General features: G+C 35.8%; 3 protein-coding genes across 5 annotated transcripts in view; 2 read left to right on the top strand and 1 right to left on the bottom strand.

Annotated features, from left to right (window-relative positions):
- The window catches only part of LOC106673851 (carboxyl-terminal PDZ ligand of neuronal nitric oxide synthase protein), a 405816-nt gene that overhangs the window by 303761 nt on the left and 82561 nt on the right, over nucleotides 1-19494 (bottom strand). The window lies entirely within an intron of this gene.
- Nucleotides 555-2084, top strand: LOC106673854. Of its 2 annotated transcripts, XR_001341436.2 has the most exons (3): nucleotides 555-1439; nucleotides 1501-1758; nucleotides 1840-2084. XR_001341436.2 is itself a non-coding variant. In XM_024228927.1 (2 exons), exons 1-2 carry the CDS (start codon nucleotides 1009-1011, stop codon nucleotides 1514-1516), a joined length of 447 nt encoding a protein of 148 aa, XP_024084695.1. In that variant the 5' UTR covers nucleotides 556-1008; the 3' UTR covers nucleotides 1517-1831. The 2 variants fall into 2 exon arrangements, 1 of the variants encoding a protein (XP_024084695.1); XM_024228927.1 differs by lacking the exon at nucleotides 1840-2084 and having other exon boundaries at nucleotides 556-1439; nucleotides 1501-1831.
- LOC106673853 lies at nucleotides 3710-6004 on the top strand. Its single transcript, XM_014406200.1, has 2 exons — nucleotides 3710-4029; nucleotides 5695-6004. Exons 1-2 carry the CDS (start codon nucleotides 3824-3826, stop codon nucleotides 5930-5932), a joined length of 444 nt encoding a protein of 147 aa, XP_014261686.1. The 5' UTR covers nucleotides 3710-3823; the 3' UTR covers nucleotides 5933-6004.

Genomic DNA, 19494 nt, shown 5'->3' with positions numbered 1-19494 from the left:
AGATCATCTTCAGGGCTCAAAGTATCTGTTTTCTGCGTAAGTGTGCCATTCTAGCGTGAGAGTCAAAGTCCTCTCAACACGACAAGCAAGAATGGCACATGCAGAAAACAAACACTTTGAGCCCTGAAGATGATCCCAATAAAGATCGAAACGTTGGCACGATAAAGAAAATGTTTTTCTGAAACCTACATCACACCAGACCGCATCTCACGATCTCTGAATAATCATCAGAAACAAAATTATTTTATTATTTGCAAATCAGGTCAATTAACCTGAACATGAAAGCAGAAAGTAATATAATAATAAATATAAAAAAATGTTGTAAACACCCATTATCCCGAGCTGCCACATTCAAAATCACGTTTCAATAATAATAATAAAAACTTTTTATTGACAAAAATTATTTACAGTTAAACAACAAGAAATATTTTGCTTTACATCAAGCGACCACAGCCAACAGCCTTCTGTCGAGATTTAACAACAATGATGTGCAATATTGTTTTTTAAATAACGTCTTAAGTCTTCTTATGTTTGTAGTTGGTTTTATTATTTTGATGTCTCTATTAAGGCAGAATTATTTATTTGTTTATATTTTTTTAATTCTTGTCATACAAGAGTGCCTAATGCCCAACTAATATTTTTTCTCCCCATATTTCAAGTTCGGTAGAGGACTTCAATGGTGAAGTCCTTAAAAATGGCAAATTTTAAACTGCTTTTTAAAACACCTACTAATATCTCATTTTATTTTCGCTATTTCATAATATAGAAGTATTAAGACATATGGATTGTTATATATGCAAACGTGGCATAAAAATATTGTAGGGTGAAGAGATGAAGTGCTTTCATGTGTTAAATAAATTATTAAATATTTAAGTAATTCTTAATATTTGTTTCTATGGTGACAATTGAGAATAAATCTAATTTTTGCTACCAGAAAAAAACTGTAATACGTACAAATATAATATAAACACTGTGTGATCGGCAATTAATAAAAACCGATAACAAATTATGTGGAGAACCATTCTTAAGGCAGCGGCAGTGACCATCTGTGCCGCAGGAGCTTACCAAGTTTACCGGCATTTTAAACGTGAAATAATTGAAATACCTGAATATTATGAACGGCAGGAACTGGAGAAAAAGCGAGACATTGCAAGCCACCGAAAGGTAAGAGGCAAGACCGATCAGTATATCTTCACTAATATCTCTGATGAAGAAAGTGATGAAGAAGAAAGCAACCCGATTATGACGAACAACAGCCAAGAAGAAAACGACGCACCATCGACAAGCCAAGAAAATCGAACAGAACCACCCACCGAGGAAGAACTTCTGACTATGAAAATAATTAATGAAATAATAAGAACTAAGCCATGGCTTTTGGAAGAAGAAAATCCGTTTTCAACTGGGGACTCTAACAATGAAAATTCCGACGATCCTCCCAGGTACCTCTATAAATTAATAATTTTAATTATTAGAATCTATTATATGAGTTATGTATTCCAGACCGTCGGGAACCTAGTTCGATAAACACATGGGCAGCATGTGCTGTCCACCTTCGTCCCATCAAATAATGAATTTGATGGGACACCATGAACAAATAACGATATATAGAGGGGCAAAAGTAACATAATGTAGCAAAAAGCTATATCAATAACAAACCTATCAATTCAATACTTAATTCATCTTGAATCAAAATAATAGACAAAAACGAAGTGACTCCAGACACAATTCACTTGGCACATGACATTTGATGACAATATGGTGATTTTATTTATACAATATTAATTGTCTTTTACAAATTAAACCAGTAATCGACCTAATTGATACTGCTTTACTTTTTAGTGGAACTGGTGTCAAAGTTGAACTTCAGACTAAACAACCATAATTTTTCTTACTTAAAAATTTGCTTTATAAAATGGATTACCAGGTTAAAATCTGAAATGGTTGTGTCGATGCAAGGTAAACAAAGTTTTGGATGTTGTCGAATTAAATTTTTTTATTGTCATAATTTTTTTCCATAAATAATGTCGTACATGATGATAAAGATCACTCACTCACTCACTCACTCACTCTCTCTCTCTCTCTCCCTCTCTCTCTCTCTCTCTCTCTCTCTCTCTCTCTCTCTCTCCTCTCTCGTTTCGCCCTTTATTTATTCTTACTGTTACTGATTAGAAACAAATGTGTGGTGACTAGTGACCGTTAGTCGATGATTATTTAGAAATCGTGAGATGCGGTCTGATGTGTTGTAGGTTTCAGAAACCATTTTCTTTATCGTGCCAACGTTTCGATCTTTATTGAGATCATCTTCAGAGCACAAAATGTTTGTTTTCGCATAAGTGTGCCATTCTTGCTTGTCGTGTTGAGAGCACTTTGACTCTCACGCAAGAATGGCACACTTTCGCAGAAAACAGACATTTTGAGCCCTGAAGATGATCTCAATAAAGATCGAAACGTTGGCACGATAAAGAAAATGTTTTTCTGAAACCTACATCACACTAGACCGCATATCTCTCTCTCTCTCTCTCTCTCTCTCTCTCTCTCTCTCTCTCTCCTCTCGCTCTTCCTCCCCCTCCCTCACCCTCTCTCTCCTCTCCCTCTCTCTCCTCTCCCTCTCCCTCCTAATTTTCTATTTCGCCTAAACATATTTATATTGATTCGTCCATACATACTATTATCCTGCATCCTCTTTCTCTCCCTACTCCTTCCAAAACACAAAGACAGAAGAGAGAAACAGGCGAAAAAGAAAGACTCAGAGAAAAAACAATAAAAACGAAAAATTAATAACAAAAATATCACACGAATCAAAAACCAATTACATAATTATATGATACTACAAAAACCGTCTTGGACATACGGGCACCTCTAAATCTTCTAACATCCAAGGAATACAAGTCCTTTCAATGCAAGGTTGACAGAACCACTGTCAACTACTACGTTTCAAGCATTACTCTTCAACCTGAAAATATCGTTAGTTAAAACCTAATTCCCACAGTTCCATGAAAAACTGCCCTCATATCCTATCCGATTAGCCCGATGTCCAATCCATTCCAACAACCCAGTAAGGAGACTGAAGCTGAAATGGCCCCGGGATCTCCTTACGAACAGTACGTAACTATTCAGAAAACCGGCAGAATATATATAACCGATAAAATATAATATTGTATCTCGTAACATCTTGTATATAATATGTACAGATGACAATGAATAAATTAACTATCAATAAACCTATTTTAGGGCTTTACGGCTTCATTAAACTCTTGGCTTGGCGGGTGATGACCTTTGAACCCACTGAATAATAAGCCACATACAAGTGTCAAGTGTAAAATAAATAACGGGGCGAAATTCATTGCTGTTATGTTCCTTTTATTCAGTTTAGCGGCAAACAAAACTACTTGCAATTAACATAATTTAGTATTATTGCTTACATCTGCTGGTGCCCTCGTTCCCGTTCTCGCAATACATAACCCTCTGAACTATTAGACATCCGCTACTCGAAGAGGGAAGTTTTAAACAAACATTTTTGATTTGTCTTGAATGGATTTATTTTTAACGAATTATTATAATGTGGATTGTGACGGATGATATCACATACCTGAATTTTGACCTAAAATGAATTTTTTTTTTTAAAATAAATATATTCATTTATTTTATAAATATTTTTATTTACATAGATTTATTTTGCTAAATATTTATTGAACCATAATTAGTAATTAACACATGGTTTTTATCTTACTAGGTTGCACGCGGCCTTTGTTCTATCTCGGTTTATTTTTCAACTTTGTTATTTTTTATTATCGTTTTAACCAAAAATTTTGCAATTGGGAAAATGAGCACTTTGAAGAAAGAAGAATGCTCGGGAGATAATGTCGAAAACAACAAGAAATGGTCCGAAAGCGTCGAAAGTCTCCTTGAATGCGACAACGGACGGCACAGGTTCCTCCAGTTCTTGACGAAGCGAAACTTGGTGGAAGGAGAGAGGACGATCCTTTTCTGGGAAAGCCTCAACGATTTCCAGAAATTGCTCAAAGAAGAGTAATAATATGTTTATCACTATAGCTTAAGCGCAATGAACTTAATATAAAATTATAGTTTTAAAAAACATTTAAAAAAAAACACAGATGTATTTTGCAGAATTGTAAAAGTTGACGTTAGTGTTCAGTTTTAGTTAAATGATTGTTAAAATTAACCTGTAGAATATTTTGATTTCAATACGCTCTCTGTTAATCTCACGCATATTGTCCTACACTTTTCCGTCGTATTAAAAAGTCAAAAAAATTTGACGCTAGCCTGGGGTCTGATCACTGTTCACCACGTTTGTGTTCCACAAATGAATCAGGAAGGTAGAAACAAACTTCAACAGATGGAAAAGGACCAAAAATGTTTTCTTGTTCAATTAATTTTCTTGAAGAGAGTAATGGCAGTTTAAACAGATATATTACCAAAACAGCCTTTGTAATTTTGCCATTATGTTTAACTTAACATTAACTTATTCGAACTTTTACACGATAATTAAACAATTAATCAATGATATTTTGTAACATTATCTCGATGCCTTTCGATCCAGGTGTTTATTGTAATAATTCCGGAAAAATAATGTTTATAATTTCCATTTTATATTGATTTATTATGGAGAGAGATAAATAATATTACCGGGGGTGGTTGCTTCTGAGTAAAATGGCGGATGAGTTGTCAAGCATTTCAAATAGCAGAATTTGAAGCTTGACTATCCCAAACTTGCGTCGTTATTCCGGAAAAAACAATTTTCATTTATCGGCTAAAGTTAAAAACGTTATTTTATAGTGAAATATTAATCCATTTACGTTATAGAGGTCAATTGACCAAGTTAATTTTTTCAAATAATTATACTTTCTATGTAAGGTCTTGGTTGAGATAAAAAGTCAGTGTCACGAGCGGGATTCGAACCACGACCTTCGGCTTGATACACAGCTACTCTACCACTTAAGCTATCTCGATCTTACATAGAAGAATAATAAACTGAAAGAAGAAATTTGGTCAATTGACCACTAAAACGTAAATGGATTAATATTTAATAAGTAAAAGAAGTATCACTACACTAAACAACTCCCCGTGGCACTTCATAAATCGCTGAGAATTCATCGTTGAGATGGAGAGTTGGTGTCTGTGAGGATCGAAGATACGATAGCTCAAGTGGTAAGTAGCTGCGTATTTACCCGAAGGTCGTGGGTTCGAATCCCGCTCGTGACACTGACTTTTTTATCTCAACCAAGACCTTACATAGAAAGAGTTATTTAATAGGGTTGATGGTTTATCTTTCTCGAGAAATGTTACCCATCTATTACCCAACGAATGCTTAAAATTCTCACTGAGCAAATTCCGCTATTAAAATGGTTAATGGAGTTACATTTGGCCTTCCACTTTTAAATCCCAATGATCAGTCTTTTAAGAATCAGATCGTTATCATGCCGCTTTTAAAACAAATAACCAGACATTTTTAATAGTAATTAACAATCAACGAAAAATATATCTTATAATTGATTAAAAACTGTTATTCAGCAGAAATTTAAATCAGATGATGGTATGTAAGCTATACAAATTTTATAATTTATTTGCCTCTTTCATGTATTATGCTGTAATAATATGATTGATATTTTGTGTTTTAACGTTTATCCTATTTCTTTTTGTCCCCTGTTTTTAAAAAAAAGTTCTTTTTTTTAGGACAGACAAAAATACTATACTGAAAAAGAAAAAAAGCGTTATAGATTATGCGGATGAATATGTAAACTTCACGCGTGAAGAAAATCAACAGCTGGCAAAAATTATGGACGAGGAGGATAAAGAGTCTGTCCACGAAATTCTCGAAAATGCGAAAAAGACTGCGTCTGGACTAATCGGTTTGGAATATCAGATATTTATGGCCTGGCTGGAAATGGATCAATACGAAAACGCTTATTGAACTTTGTTTTATAAAACGAAAACTGTCCAGTTTAACAAATAGTAGAATAAATCTAAAATATCTGGATTTTCATTGTAGGTGTTTTTATTTTTTTAATCGGTATATCAGACACAGTGGGCCTTTTGTAGCGGTACTTCTCAGAAGATTTCATTCAAATGGACGTATAGAGTACGTGATTTTCATTATAGGGCTACGTCATTGGAATAAAACGTACATCAAATTGAAGGTTTCCAGAAGAGTGGGCTTAGTAATAAAGCAAACTAGCCGGCCCCTCGGGCGTAGAGTCTGCGTTTTCTTTTTATAGCATTTCGTGTGTTGAATGTGTAGATTGAAATCCTGTGTTCCGGTTGAATAAATTTCTCTACTTACGAGTTCCAGTGTACTAAACGATTAACACGTTTGTTTGATTCAAAATTATACAAAACTGAAAGTATACAATGAAATTTATATTTTAACTAGGTTGGCATGGTAAGCCTAGAAAGACAGGGGTCCTCGTGATTTAATTTAATTATGAAAAATACTAAATCTAAATCTGTAAATTGGGGCGACGGTGGCCGCAACGGTTATGCGTTGACAAGGCGCTCATCACTGTAAGGTAAAGGTCCCGGGTTCGAATCTAGCGGCCCTGCATTCGAACCCGGCATACTTACAAATGGGCTTTTTATCATAAACAGCGACACCCTGAGGGTTGATATATCCTCTGCTTTTGCGAACCTTCGTTTAAACCAAACTATAAATATAACTATTCAGATATCGTGAGATGCGGTCGGGTGTGATGTAGGTTTCAGAAAAACATTTTCTTTATGGTGTCAACGTTTCGATCTTTATCGAGATCATCTTCAGGGCTCAAAGTGTTTGTCTTCTGTGTAATTGTGCCATCCTTGCGTGTCGTGTTGGGCACTCTCAACACGACACGCAAGGATGGCACAATTACACAGAAGACAAACACTTTGAGCCCTGAAGATGATCTCGATAAAAGATCGAAACGTTGACACCATAAAGAAAATGTTTTTCTGAAACCTACATCACACCCGTCCGCATCTCACGATAACTGAATAACTATCGATTAACGGTCACTAACCTCTACACATATAAATATAACGTGTGAACTACACTACAACTTCACCACCGAAAGTACAGATTTTCTTTTTTAATTTACAAAAAAAACCTAATGCGGGGATGTATTTTAAAAGAAAGTATGTAAGCATTTTTCTCAATTTCGAAGATAAAACCCGGACGCTTTCATTTATTTGTTTACTTTCCATAATAACACGGTATAAAGATTAATAGTTGACTTAAAATGTAAACACGTAAAACAAGATTAATAACTTGTGACTTTTAACCTTAATAACCGTAAAAACCCCTTTTATAGTGACTAATCTTTTTACACTTTTTAGATTAAATATAAAGTCAGTTCAATTTCATCCTTTCCAGAGTAAAATTGTCCAATTAGGTAATTGGTTTTTAAATTGTTTTCTTTGAAAAAACAATAAATTTGAGTTTAAAAAATTCTTGAAGATGCTTTGGCCATCGACGGAAAATGCTTAAGTCCTGGGTGTGCGGCGTGACAATCCACGATGGTCTACAGCCGTTAGGGCTACCGGAAGTCTCGATCGAAGAGAAGGTAGTGGTCGACCGCGATGTACGACGGCTAGGGAAGATCGTTTTATTGCTATTACCACACTATGAAACCGTTTATCGGATTGGTAGATAACTCCAAACTGACCGTAATATAAGGGTGATGTCTAAAACAGTCATCGTAAGGTTTGTAAGAATAGAGAATGGCCTAGTCTCTGGACACCAGTTTCTGTATCGAGTAAAGTCCAGCCATTTGGAACTGCAATAGAGCCCGGTCAGACAATGGAGAAAATAAAAAATACCCTTTACCCCAGGAGACATAGGGGAGAGGAGCAACGAAGAGGCAGATAAATTGGCCAGGGAAAGTTCAATGAGGACACCCATTGGCCCTGAATCCTTTTGGCCAAAAACGCGGATACATCATAAGATGTATTAATAAGTCCTTCGCTCAATGGAAATGTAAACAGGACAAAGGCATGCGGAAAAATATATCAAAGAACTATCGCAGAAACTAACAGCAGAACTTCTAAATCTAGAGCGTACAAGGACTAGAATAATAGTTGGATTACTAACTGGTCACTGCAAACTCCAGAGGTGCAGATACTATCAAGAAGAAGAAGAAGAAAGAGCGGAGCACGTCATCTGTTGGTTCGAAGGCCTATGTAGACTAAGAGTAATAATCCTGGGAGAGGAAAAGCCAGGGCTTGAAGGACACATAAGAAAGCCCTTGAAAATGCTTTGGGAGCTGGTGAAATGCCTCAAGCTTAACGATGAGCTCTAGACTAAAAAATGGAGATGCACAATAGACCAATACTAGTCGCGGTGCATAGCTCTTAATGATGCAAGCTCCTTTATAACCTAATCTAATCGAGTCTCTACACGTCCCACATCTGGTTCTCTATTGCAAGAGAGACATCAAACAGAAAGCCACTATTCCGAAATCAGCATCTCGCATGGACACATGAATAATCTTCGGGGGGGGGGGGGCTGCCTTACAGATGAATGCCGGTTTGGTTTGTGGCAATCAGATGACCGGGACCGCGAGTGGAGAACGCTTTGCTTTATGTGCCATGTGTGAGTCACAGACTTTTTAGTCAGTTACGGTATGAGGTAGAATCAACGTCCATGCTCAAACTGAACTGATTATCATACAAAATGGGTCTTTGACAGCACTAAATTGCACCGAAGAAGTTCTTTCGGAAGCTGTGGTGCCATTCGCTCCATTTATTGGGGACAAATTCGTATTAATGCACGATAATGCTCGATTGCATGTAGATCGAGATGTTTAGTGGAGGATGTAGGGATTTTAATCAATTGGCCAACACGTTCTCCTGTCATGAATCTTATGGAACACATGATAGACAGCTTCAAACGCTTCTTTTGAAAACTGGGATTCTGCTTCATAAAATGAAAACCGATCACTTATTTTTTCGATGCATAGAAGATTTCAAGCCCGCCGCGAGGCCAGAGGAGGTAGTGCGCGTTATTAGCAAAATCGGGCAATAAATTGTTTGTTTTAATGAATATTATTATTTATTAGTTATGTCAACCATTTTTTATTATAATGCCAGTTAGTTAGGGATGAAAAATTAGCGTCACAAGCGGGACTTGAACCCACGACATCCCTCTCTCTATCGCTTGACCTACAGCGACTTCGGCTCTTGAGGCATCTCAACCGACTACTATTTAAATTTGCCGTCTTTTTACGCCTACTTTCAAGCATCGTGGTATCAGAACGTAACATAAAACACCACAATAATAACGTTAAGAATATTATATACATTAATCACCAACTAGTAAAAACATTGTTCATAAACATTAACTTCACTAATTTCGTAGTCCGCTTGACCAATTAATACATTACAATTAATTAAGGTTTTTAGTTGAGATGAAAAAATGTTAATGGCACGAGCGGGATGTCCGGATCGAGGTCACGATAGCTCAAGTGGTAGAGCAGCGGCGTATCTAGCCGAAGATCGTGGGTTCGAATCCCGCTCGTGCCATTAACTTTTTTTCATCTCAACTAAAATCTTTAATTAATTGTAATAAACATTAACCTTCAACCCCACATCCATATTTTTGTCGAAAAAAATGTTTATAATTCAAGAACGCTTCTTTTCTATTTGAAGTTTCCTGTTAATTTGATAAAGAGCTAATACCTCATGGATTATTTAAAGCCTCAATATCCTTGACAAAAAAGAAAAGTGGTAATGGAAAGAAAAAGAAGTGGAAACGCGTTGGCCAGTGGTTGAGCGTCTATTCTAGCTGGGTTTTTTTTTTCTTTACGAGGGTTCGCAACAGCACAAGTCATATAAACCCTCAGGCCGGTGTTTTTGAAAAAAAGCCCATTTGTAAGTATGTCGGGTTCGAATGCAGGGCCGCTGGATTCGAACCCAGGACCTTTACCTTACAGTGATGAGCGCCGTGTCAACGACTAAACCACCGACACCCCTTCTCTAGCTGTTCTGCGTTCGAATCCCGGCACAGCATGACTTTTGCCAAAGAATAGTATGAAATAAATATGGTGAACTGGTTTGACTCTTTATATGCGACATCCAACCGGTAGTTGGATATTAAGTTCTCCTGTATGACACAATCACTTTACTAACTTTTACTTTTGAAACAAGAATGCTGGGCTACCTGATCTACCTGATGAAAAGAGGAAAAATGGATATTTTTTATATTTATGTTATGGATTTTATATTTATGGAACACGTGTCCTCGCTGCATTGAGAGGAGGTTATGACCTCTCTTTGTCCTTTTTTCCTTCCAAATGTAAGTAATGCAATAACATCATTCCGTCATTATTAAAAACAAGCAGATCAAATCACAATTTACCAACACTCAACAATACACAATTAATATTTCCTGTACTTTTGTAAATAAAATAATATACCAAACGTAAAACAGCACGAGTAAAAACCACAATATTTAAAATCAATAACCTTTCCCTTGTGTGGAACGGTCATTACACTAAAAATAAAGGTAAAACATCGAATCCGGGCCATGAACTTGGCACGTCACGGATGATTACCGAATATTAACGCTGTCTGGTTTTCACTTTTAACAGACAGTGAAACCGGTTCAGACATCATAAAATCATCTATCCGAAAAAGCACCGAACCGCTGGTCCGTTAATCAATCGTCTCCGGGTGTTTATGTTCACCAGGACTGTTCGTGTAACGAGAACAACAGCCGACACGCCCAGCGCAATCGACGTTTTACTGAAGCTCATAATGGCCAGAGCTTCTCCGTGTACTAGGCACGCAATATTCAATCGCCTTAAGTGTTTTTCTAGAGAGAAAAATAAAAGCTTCAACCTTTTAGTCCGGTTAAGCTGAGTCAACGAGAAAAACTGGATCTAACATTGCTCCTTTCAGATATAATTTGTTGCTTTCTTCAAACCCTTTATTCAAAACTTTGTGTATTTCGCCAAAGTACACACTATAATGCAAGGAAATATATAAAACTGTTCTACAATATTTTAATGCATGGAGGATTCAGAGGTTAGCTGATATGGACAAACTACTGGCAATTATTTTATTCTTCAGCAGAAGACAAGCCAAAATAATGCCAAAAACAGCTTCATCGTTGCGTGTTATCCATCTCTCGCAATATTCATTCAAATTGGCTCAAATCTGGAGAAATCGTTCTCAGGTTATTTGCAAAAAAACTTGAGTCGTTGAGTTACAGCCCTGGGTAGCGGATGAACTTTTCGATGGAAAGATAAAATTATAATATGTAGTTTGGAGGACGAACGATGCGACGGAGGTGTAAGTAATATTCTGGGATTTTTATATTTTTTAGTTTGATTTGCCAGTTTTGAACCATTGTTCAATGGGATACAGCTGTGAGCCATAAAAGGGTCAGAGATGGACGATAAAATGGCAGTATCATCAGCGTTTGTTAGGATAGTGGTAGCGGGCCGAGAATGCAACCCTGAAGGACTCCCGCGTCCACCCTGTGCAGGTAGGTTCCAACCCATATTCTAAAATGCCAGTCGGCCTAGTAGGATTTAAGGATGGGATAGTGTGTCGAGATTATGATTTAGAAACAAACTCAAGTGTCAGACTCTATCAAAAGCGTGTTCAACATTTTTCAAGGGACGATGCGATGATGTCTACAACTACGTTGTTTACCTTGTTGTAGTAAATCAACTACAGTTCTCTTTAAAATAACTGCAATTCACATCTACGAAAGTTTACAAAGCAAATCTTTAATACCACGCGAAGTAATTTGAAGCAGTGATATGAATTGGGAGATGACACGATTGCCTTAGTTTAATAATCATTGAAATTATTTTATCTTCAATTATTTATTCCATACAAATCGATATAACGCATTTTAATCAATCTTATTCTATATCCATTATATTTAGTGGTCTAATTGACCAAATTACTTCTTTCAATTAATAATTTTTTCATTTCAACGAAAACCTAACATAAAAAGACTTATGTTATATGTTAAAAGTAGCAACAATTGACGGACTCGATTATAGACAATTTGGACTTGGATTCATTACTCAAATCCGCACGTAAATAAAAACATGTGTATTGTTGAGCCTATTCTCGCCTAGCACTGAAAACCGATGTCGGGTGTTGGCAGTATTTATATACCATTTGGTCAATTAAGGTGATGGACTAATCGATATTCCTCTATCAGCCTTGTAATTATTGTAATAACGAACATAATCGAAGGTCGAAGGGGTACTCCTTTCCGCTATCGGCACTCTCACTCAAAACATTCATGCTAATAAATACATTCATTCTCAAAACTTGCTAGGGACACAAAACTCTACTCACAAACAATAACAGAATGGGTTAAAGAAGGCCGGGAAAAACTTCAAAGTCTAACTGGATTCCTTACACGACACTACAGACAAATGGACTTTTGAAGATTGGTATATCCAACAGGCACTTATAAATTCTGTAAAGAAGCATAGGTGACACCAACACCTAGTAACAAACATTGGCACATTTGCCCACAGGAGAAAGTGTGTTGGGATGTACTTAGAAAAAATTCAACTACTGAAACCAGGCCTACTAATCAAGTTTCTTGAACTAGAACAGGTATGTAATAAGTGCAGAACAAAAGTAAAATAGCTAATAAAGGCAGTTTATTACACACCCGAACAGTTATGGCCATACTTCACTTTTGTTAAGTTTCCTCCTTCTTGCTATTCCATAATTTATTAGTTTTCTCTGTTATTTCTGACTTGTGCTTATCAGGTGGCTCGGTAGTTATTCCTGACCGGATTTTTAACCCGGTGTGTGATATTTCAATGCAATTTCTTCTATCCTTGGAAATTGTCATTGCAAAACGTTTCCTTATGTACGGGATTTAAACTTTTTAAAATACATGTAGCTTCTCATTTACGGATATACAACATTCTTGTCATATGTGTGCCAAGGCGCGAAATCTTATATGGAATGGGAAAAAAGGTTTTTAATTTTTTATAAAACCTTTATTAACATGGAATGTGACTTCCTTGTAACTATAAAAAAGATTGATATTTTTCAATATTTTTTGACTATTCATCGCGGCTTTAATTAATAAACTGTTCAATACTTGATGGAAACTAGTCTTGAAGACTTGATGAATGAATACGTGCCTGTTTTTTAAAATCGGTAATGTCTAGAAGTCAATCTACGTTGGAATAATTTATGGTCGACCTTGATTATACTTGATTATTATTCTGTACCGACCTGACAAGATCGCACAAATGTTTTTACGGGTTTTACGAATTTGACTTTTGAATCACGGCGTCGGACGAATAAAATTATCGTTCAGTGAACTTCTGCTCACTTTTTATGCGGATTCTCTATCCTTAGGAGACTTTCTCTTAAGTCAAACAGAATGGTAGAGGGAAGTAAGTATCTCCGATTAATATCAGCTCTTTATATTATTATTATTTTAATTATTTGGAGAGCGTGCTTTGCGGTCTGATGTGACGTAGGTTTAGAAAAACATTTTCTTTATCGTGCCAACATTTCGATCTTAAGATCATCTTCAGGGCCTGGGATTTATAAAAATTGTTTAAATTACACAACTGCATATAGGATGTGAAAAAATGAATTTATACAATGCTGGAAATTTTAGTCTCAATCAAAGTATTTGTACTCACTCAAAGTGTTTGTTTTCTGTGCAGATATGTCATTATTGTGTGTCGTGTAATTGACACATCTACACAGAAAACAAACACTTTGAGTACAAATACTTTGATTGAGTCTAAAATTTCCAGCATTGTACAAATTCATTTTTTCACATCCTATATGCAGTTGTTTAATTTAAACATTGTTTATAAATCCCCGGCTCTGAAGATGATCAATATAAAGATAGAAACATTGGCACTAAAAAAAATGTTTTTCTGAAACCTACGTCATACCAGACCGCATCCCACGATCGCCAAATAATCATTAACCAACGTTCACTAAACACCACACATTATTATTTTATATTAAAATTTCAGGGATAAGTTCAATTTTAAGGAATACCCTGAAGATCGAATATCCCAATTCAGCCGGACTATGAAAATATAATCAATAATTTACAAGGGGACTGACATGTACTATTATTGTTATCATTATAATATTTATTGACATGTTCTTCTCTTATTTAATTAAAGAAGAAGAAGCATTTTTATATTATCCCAGAAGATAATCTGTACTGAATGGAATATTTTCTTGATTATTTCCATAGCAACATTTTTGGTTTTGAGTTTTTCACTCACAATCAGCTTAATTTCTTATTTTGCTATATCTTATAATTTTTCTTTAAAATATCCATAAACAACAGGAAATAAGAATTATAAGACTGCTAGTATTTACTTAAAATAACGAGGATTTTTGCCTCCCAGTGTAGTATTCTGCGGCCTTGATCAACTCTGGTCCGCGTACTCTCGCTGTATAATAACACAGACAGTTGGCACATGGCCCAGGTATGATTCACACTTTTTATTCAGCGAAGCCAAAAATTTATAACCACTTGTAATGATATCAGCCTGACGAACATAATAATGTCAATTATGTATTGAATACTGTATTTTTGGGTTTACTGATATCGAGTTAGGTACGAATTAGACAGCTTCAACACTGGAGAGTAATTTTAAAGGAAACCAATAAAGCAGGATTTTTTTTTTTAGTTCTTCTTTAACATTTCTCCTGGGTACAATACGGTAGCATAAAGTCAGGGCTTCTTAGAACGGATTGTTATCGGCTAATAGCTGTCGTGAGCACGGTATCTGTGGCGGTCGTGGACAGAAAGGAAAAGTCCTAATTGTCCTACTTCACTTCAAGAGCGATCAACCAAAAAATAATCCATACAAACGATATATTAAAATCTTTATGAAAATTTTAGTAATTCTTCATATTAAGTACAATTTTCTTCTTTCTTGCCCCAGTGACAAACCTATTCTGTCGGGTTATAAATAGGTCTCAATGTTATGCCGTGATTCATAGCTTTCCTCGGCCACAGTTCTCACGGAATGGTCCACCGTCTCGCCACGAGACCAATCCATTATCTGGTACGGTACCTCCGGTCATGAACTGGAGCGGGCTGCATTGCAAGAACCCCGCTAAGCTATTCTCTTACACGCTGACGTACGTCTGCCAACAACAGAAAAACGGGGGCCCTAGATAGGTGACAAGTTGAGGGTTTTTTATTCCCTCGGAGGGAAACAAGAAAGAAGCCTATAAGAAGAATCAGCTTTAGAAAATAAAATGGTGTCACGCAAGCAAACAAACAGAAAAAGAATAAGCTATGGGTAGTGGGAAACAAAGAAAAAATAAAGGGCCCAGGTATGCTGTGATATCTAAGAAGTAGATAAAGGATATACAGGTAGATTAGAAATGAAAGAGACTACAGTTTACTAGTTAAATTAAATTAACAATAAAAATTCATCGTGTTATGGGGGTATTTATTGAACTTCACAACTCTTTTTTTTTTCATTTAATTGCCTATACTTATTCGGCACCACTACCGGTACCATTTTCAAGGTGAACAAACAAAAACATAAAATTATTGGTAATAAGTAATGTTAAGGATCACTTTAACCTATGGTAAAAATAAATAGTACGTGAGTACGTTCTGAACTCCAGCAAGGTACGGTTCAACTTCGTAATTTGAAGAAAAACTATTTTTTTATGATGGTTTTGATTTGTTTATTTTTTCCGTATCCTTCTCTTTACAGTTTTTCCTGTTTCTCTCTTCTGTGTATGTGTTCAAATTAGTTTAAAGAAGAATGAGGGTAAAGCAATCGCGTGGATATAACCGATTAACATATATGACTCAGTTTATTGATTTGTTTACTTTTTCTGTATCTTTCTGTTTCTGTTTTTCCTGTTTCTCTCTTCTGTATGTGTTCAAGTTAGTTTAAAGGCGAGTGAGGGAAAAACAATCGCGTGGACTTAATATATAATACATATATATATATATGACTCAGTTTATTGATTTGTTTACTTTTTCTGTATCTTTCTGTTTCTCTCTTTTGTATTTGTTCAAATTAGTTTAAAGGAGAGTGAGGGGAAAATATTCGTGTAGACTTAGCCGATTAATATATATGACTCATTTTTATTGATTTGTTTATTTTTTCTGTATCTTTCTGTTTCTGTTTTTCCTGTTTCTCTCTTCTGTATGTGTTCAAGTTAGTTTAAAGAAGAGTGGTAGGAAATAAAAATATCGATTTAATATTCTAGAGTAATGGAAAGACTGTGAAACCACCGGTTCTTACAACCGTTTTAAATTTATAATTGTAAAGTCCTTTTTATTCTTATATTTCCAGAGATCGTTTGTTCGATATTAAGATAAAATCGATATATAAATTTTATTTTTGTCGATGTGTTTTAACAGATAACATATTGACTCGATTCGACATTTAGGTTGATGATATATTCAGTTACTTAATTAGCCGACCAGCCCTACTTTTAAAATTTGCAAATTTGTTAGGCTATACGAAAAGATTTCATTTATTTAAGAAATGTATACTATTTAAAATTATGTGTGGTGTTTAGTGACCGTTAGTTAATTATTATGTGGAGATCGTGAGATGCAGACTGGTGTGATGTAGGTTTCAGAAAAACATTTTCTTTATCGTGTCAACATTTCGATCTTTATTGAGAACATCTTCAGGGCCTGGGATTTATAAACATTGTTTAAATTTTACAAATATATGTAGGGTGGGAAAAAATTTCTAGCATTGTATTAATTCTTTTTTTTTACATCCTACATCTATTTGTAAAATTGAAACAATGTTTATAAATCCCAGACCCTGAAGATGATCTGAATAAAGATCGAAACGTTGGCAAGATAAATAAAATGTTTTTTCTAAAACCTACGTCACACCAGACCGTATCTCACGATCTCCAAATAATCATTTAAAATTATTTAAGGTTTTTAGTTGAGATAATAAAGTCAATGTCACGAGCGGGATTCGAACCCACGACCTTCGGCTAAATACGCCGCTACTCTACCACCTGAGCTATCGAGACTTCGATCCACTCGGAAACTAACCTCCCAACCCAACCCCACCTTTTGAATTTTCCCTCCTTTTTGCCATTTTTCAAATTCAAAAGGTGGGGTGAGATGGGAAGACATCTAGCCGAATGTCGTGGGTTCGAATCCCGCTCATGAAAGTGACTTTTTTGTCTTAACTAAAAACCTTAATTAATTGAAAGATATTAACTGATCAAGCGGACCACGAAAATTAGTGAATTTAAAATTATTTTGACATTAATAAAAAAATTGTTTTTGTTCAAGGGGATTTTTTAAAATATAATTTCCCATGTTCGTGGCTGTGGTATTTTAAAAATGTATGCTCGTCTTTCCAACTGGGTTTTTTAAAGAGGATTTAATTTACCGTTGCTTCAAAAAATTCTACATATTCTCGGTTCCGGCAAATTTAGAAAGGGAATGAACTTAATATCTTTAAACTTTGCCAACGAAGTCCATTCAGGAGATCTCGCATTTTCGCACATAAACGTTTACAATTAAAAATTCCAAAAAGACACGAAATCACTAAACAAAATTCACTCTCAAGCGCAAACCTCGTGAATAGTTTTTTTCCCCAATCTATTCAACTAATGGTGCTTGATGTGAACAAACTTTTTACGGTTCCGCGAATCCTTTGATATCATGCCAAATCAGATGGGACCACGCGTAATGGGTGTACGGTCCGTGTTGTCCCTCGTAGCTTGTCTACCGCAATTGCTATTTTCGATTTCCAAAGCTTTTTCTATTCAATATCCCCAGTTCAGGCTTTCTGGGAATAAGAAAAGAAAACAGCAGTTATCGATATTGTGTCGTATATGTATGGACGTTAATGGGAAGTTATTTTTGGCAATATTGTAAGAGGGTTTGCTGAATGCAAGACTTTTCAACACCCCGCGCTACATTTTTTAATATATCTTCTTCCTTTCAAGCCAAGGTTTTGCAGATATACATTTTTCTTTTCTACATTCTGGGTATCGTATATCTTCCTAATTTAAAAATGTAGCTCATTTTTTATATGGTGATATCTTTCCAGTGTAGAAAAGTCTCATTTATATTGATCAAATTTTAATAATTATTTTGACTCCTTATAAGAAAGAAAATCAAATTAAAACTATAAAGTTTTTTAAAGTTTATTGTTTGTAACCGTTTGAACAAGGCCTTGACATTGTTTCAACTGGCGGTGAATGAAAAGCAGGATTTCCGCTTTGCGGATGGCTATCCACTTTTCGTCCTCTCTCGCTCTTTTGCAGAAGTCTACCGGTGGTATCGTCATCATTTCCTAAAGCTTCGTAACGAGCTCCTAACGGTCTCGAACGAGCTAATCGTCGTGCAGACCACTGGGATGCCCTCGAGGGCCATTACCGAGATATGTGACGGCATAACTCTCCCTTAAATCTCGTCTCTAGACTTGAAAGGGTGATTACAGCGTGGAAGCTTTTTCATCCCCCTGGTTTCTGAACCTGCTGACTCTAAAAGTTAAATAATTGAAATCGTTATCCCGACACGTCATTATACCCTCGCCCTTAGATTTAAATCAAGAGAATAAACATTTTTTCCCAGCGTGTATTAAATTTAAAAATAAGTAAGTATAAACCATTATTTTTAATAGAATATCTCTCTTTCTGTGTGTTGTGTGTGTGTCCAATTCTTGTAAATGCCACGCTACCGGTTCTCAGTTCAAGACCCGAGCTCCAGAATTGTATTTGTGAATTATCGAAAAAAAAATTTAAGGCGTGGGGGTCGTCTAGTCCAGTAGGCCAATTCGACCGAAAAGTTTCATCTGTTCCGACCCAGGAAGTTTTTGAAAGGAGACATCATTTCGAATCAGTAACAGTACACACTGTAGTAACTACATGTCAGTCTATCATGATATAGGTAGATCCACATTAGCAAATCATTAGCTCATAGTGCACCCTTATCCATCTATACACATATACAAGGATATACACGGAATACGGAAGCAAAGTTCACGAAGACTATCCCAGGTGAAGTTCAGCCGAAAGGACCGCACCATTGAGATAACTGGATTCATGATATTTCAGGAGCTTATTACTTACCTACTGTTTCACATGGTTCGATTTAATGCCTCGAAACGAGTGTGATACAGGGAGTACGGGGGTCGAAAGGAGTTCTCCTAGTACTTTCATTTCGACCAGAGCTACGAACCGGTTGGTTCGACATCAGAGATCAGACCAATTAGAAAAAAACACTTTCTGCAAACAGATACAAGGTGTCTTGTAAGCAGACGTCAATCAGGAAGTTATCCTACATGTCAAACTTGACAAAAATGGCCCGTGCGTTTAATGGTTATAAGTAGGGGCAACTGCCAGTAATGACAGAACCAAAATCTTGAATAAACATTATACAAGAATTTTGGCAAGTCGCAAAAATGTACCTTCAAAATGATTTTGTTTGTTGTTTGTTTAAAGTTATAATAAAAGAAAAAAAATCTCATACCATTTCAAAAGCTCTTTCCATTGGTGTAATTAAATTCACAG

The sequence above is a fragment of the Cimex lectularius genome, unplaced genomic scaffold, assembly GCF_000648675.2.
Source record: "Cimex lectularius strain Harlan isolate CLEC.00 unplaced genomic scaffold, Clec_2.1 scaffold12, whole genome shotgun sequence".
Lineage (NCBI taxonomy): Eukaryota > Metazoa > Arthropoda > Insecta > Hemiptera > Cimicidae > Cimex > Cimex lectularius.
Note: the sequence above shows the minus strand (reverse complement) of the source record. Positions and strands in the feature narration are given on the sequence as shown.

Excerpts from the sequence above, each read along its gene's own strand:
- LOC106673853 (XM_014406200.1), top strand. The coding sequence starts at position 3,824 with ATGAGCACTTTGAAGAAAGAAGAATGCTCGGGAGATAATGTCGAAAAC. Across the intron at positions 4,030-5,694 it reads CAGAAATTGCTCAAAGAAGA|GACAGACAAAAATACTATAC; the intron begins GTAATAATATGT and ends TCTTTTTTTTAG.
- LOC106673854 (XM_024228927.1), top strand. The coding sequence starts at position 1,009 with ATGTGGAGAACCATTCTTAAGGCAGCGGCAGTGACCATCTGTGCCGCA.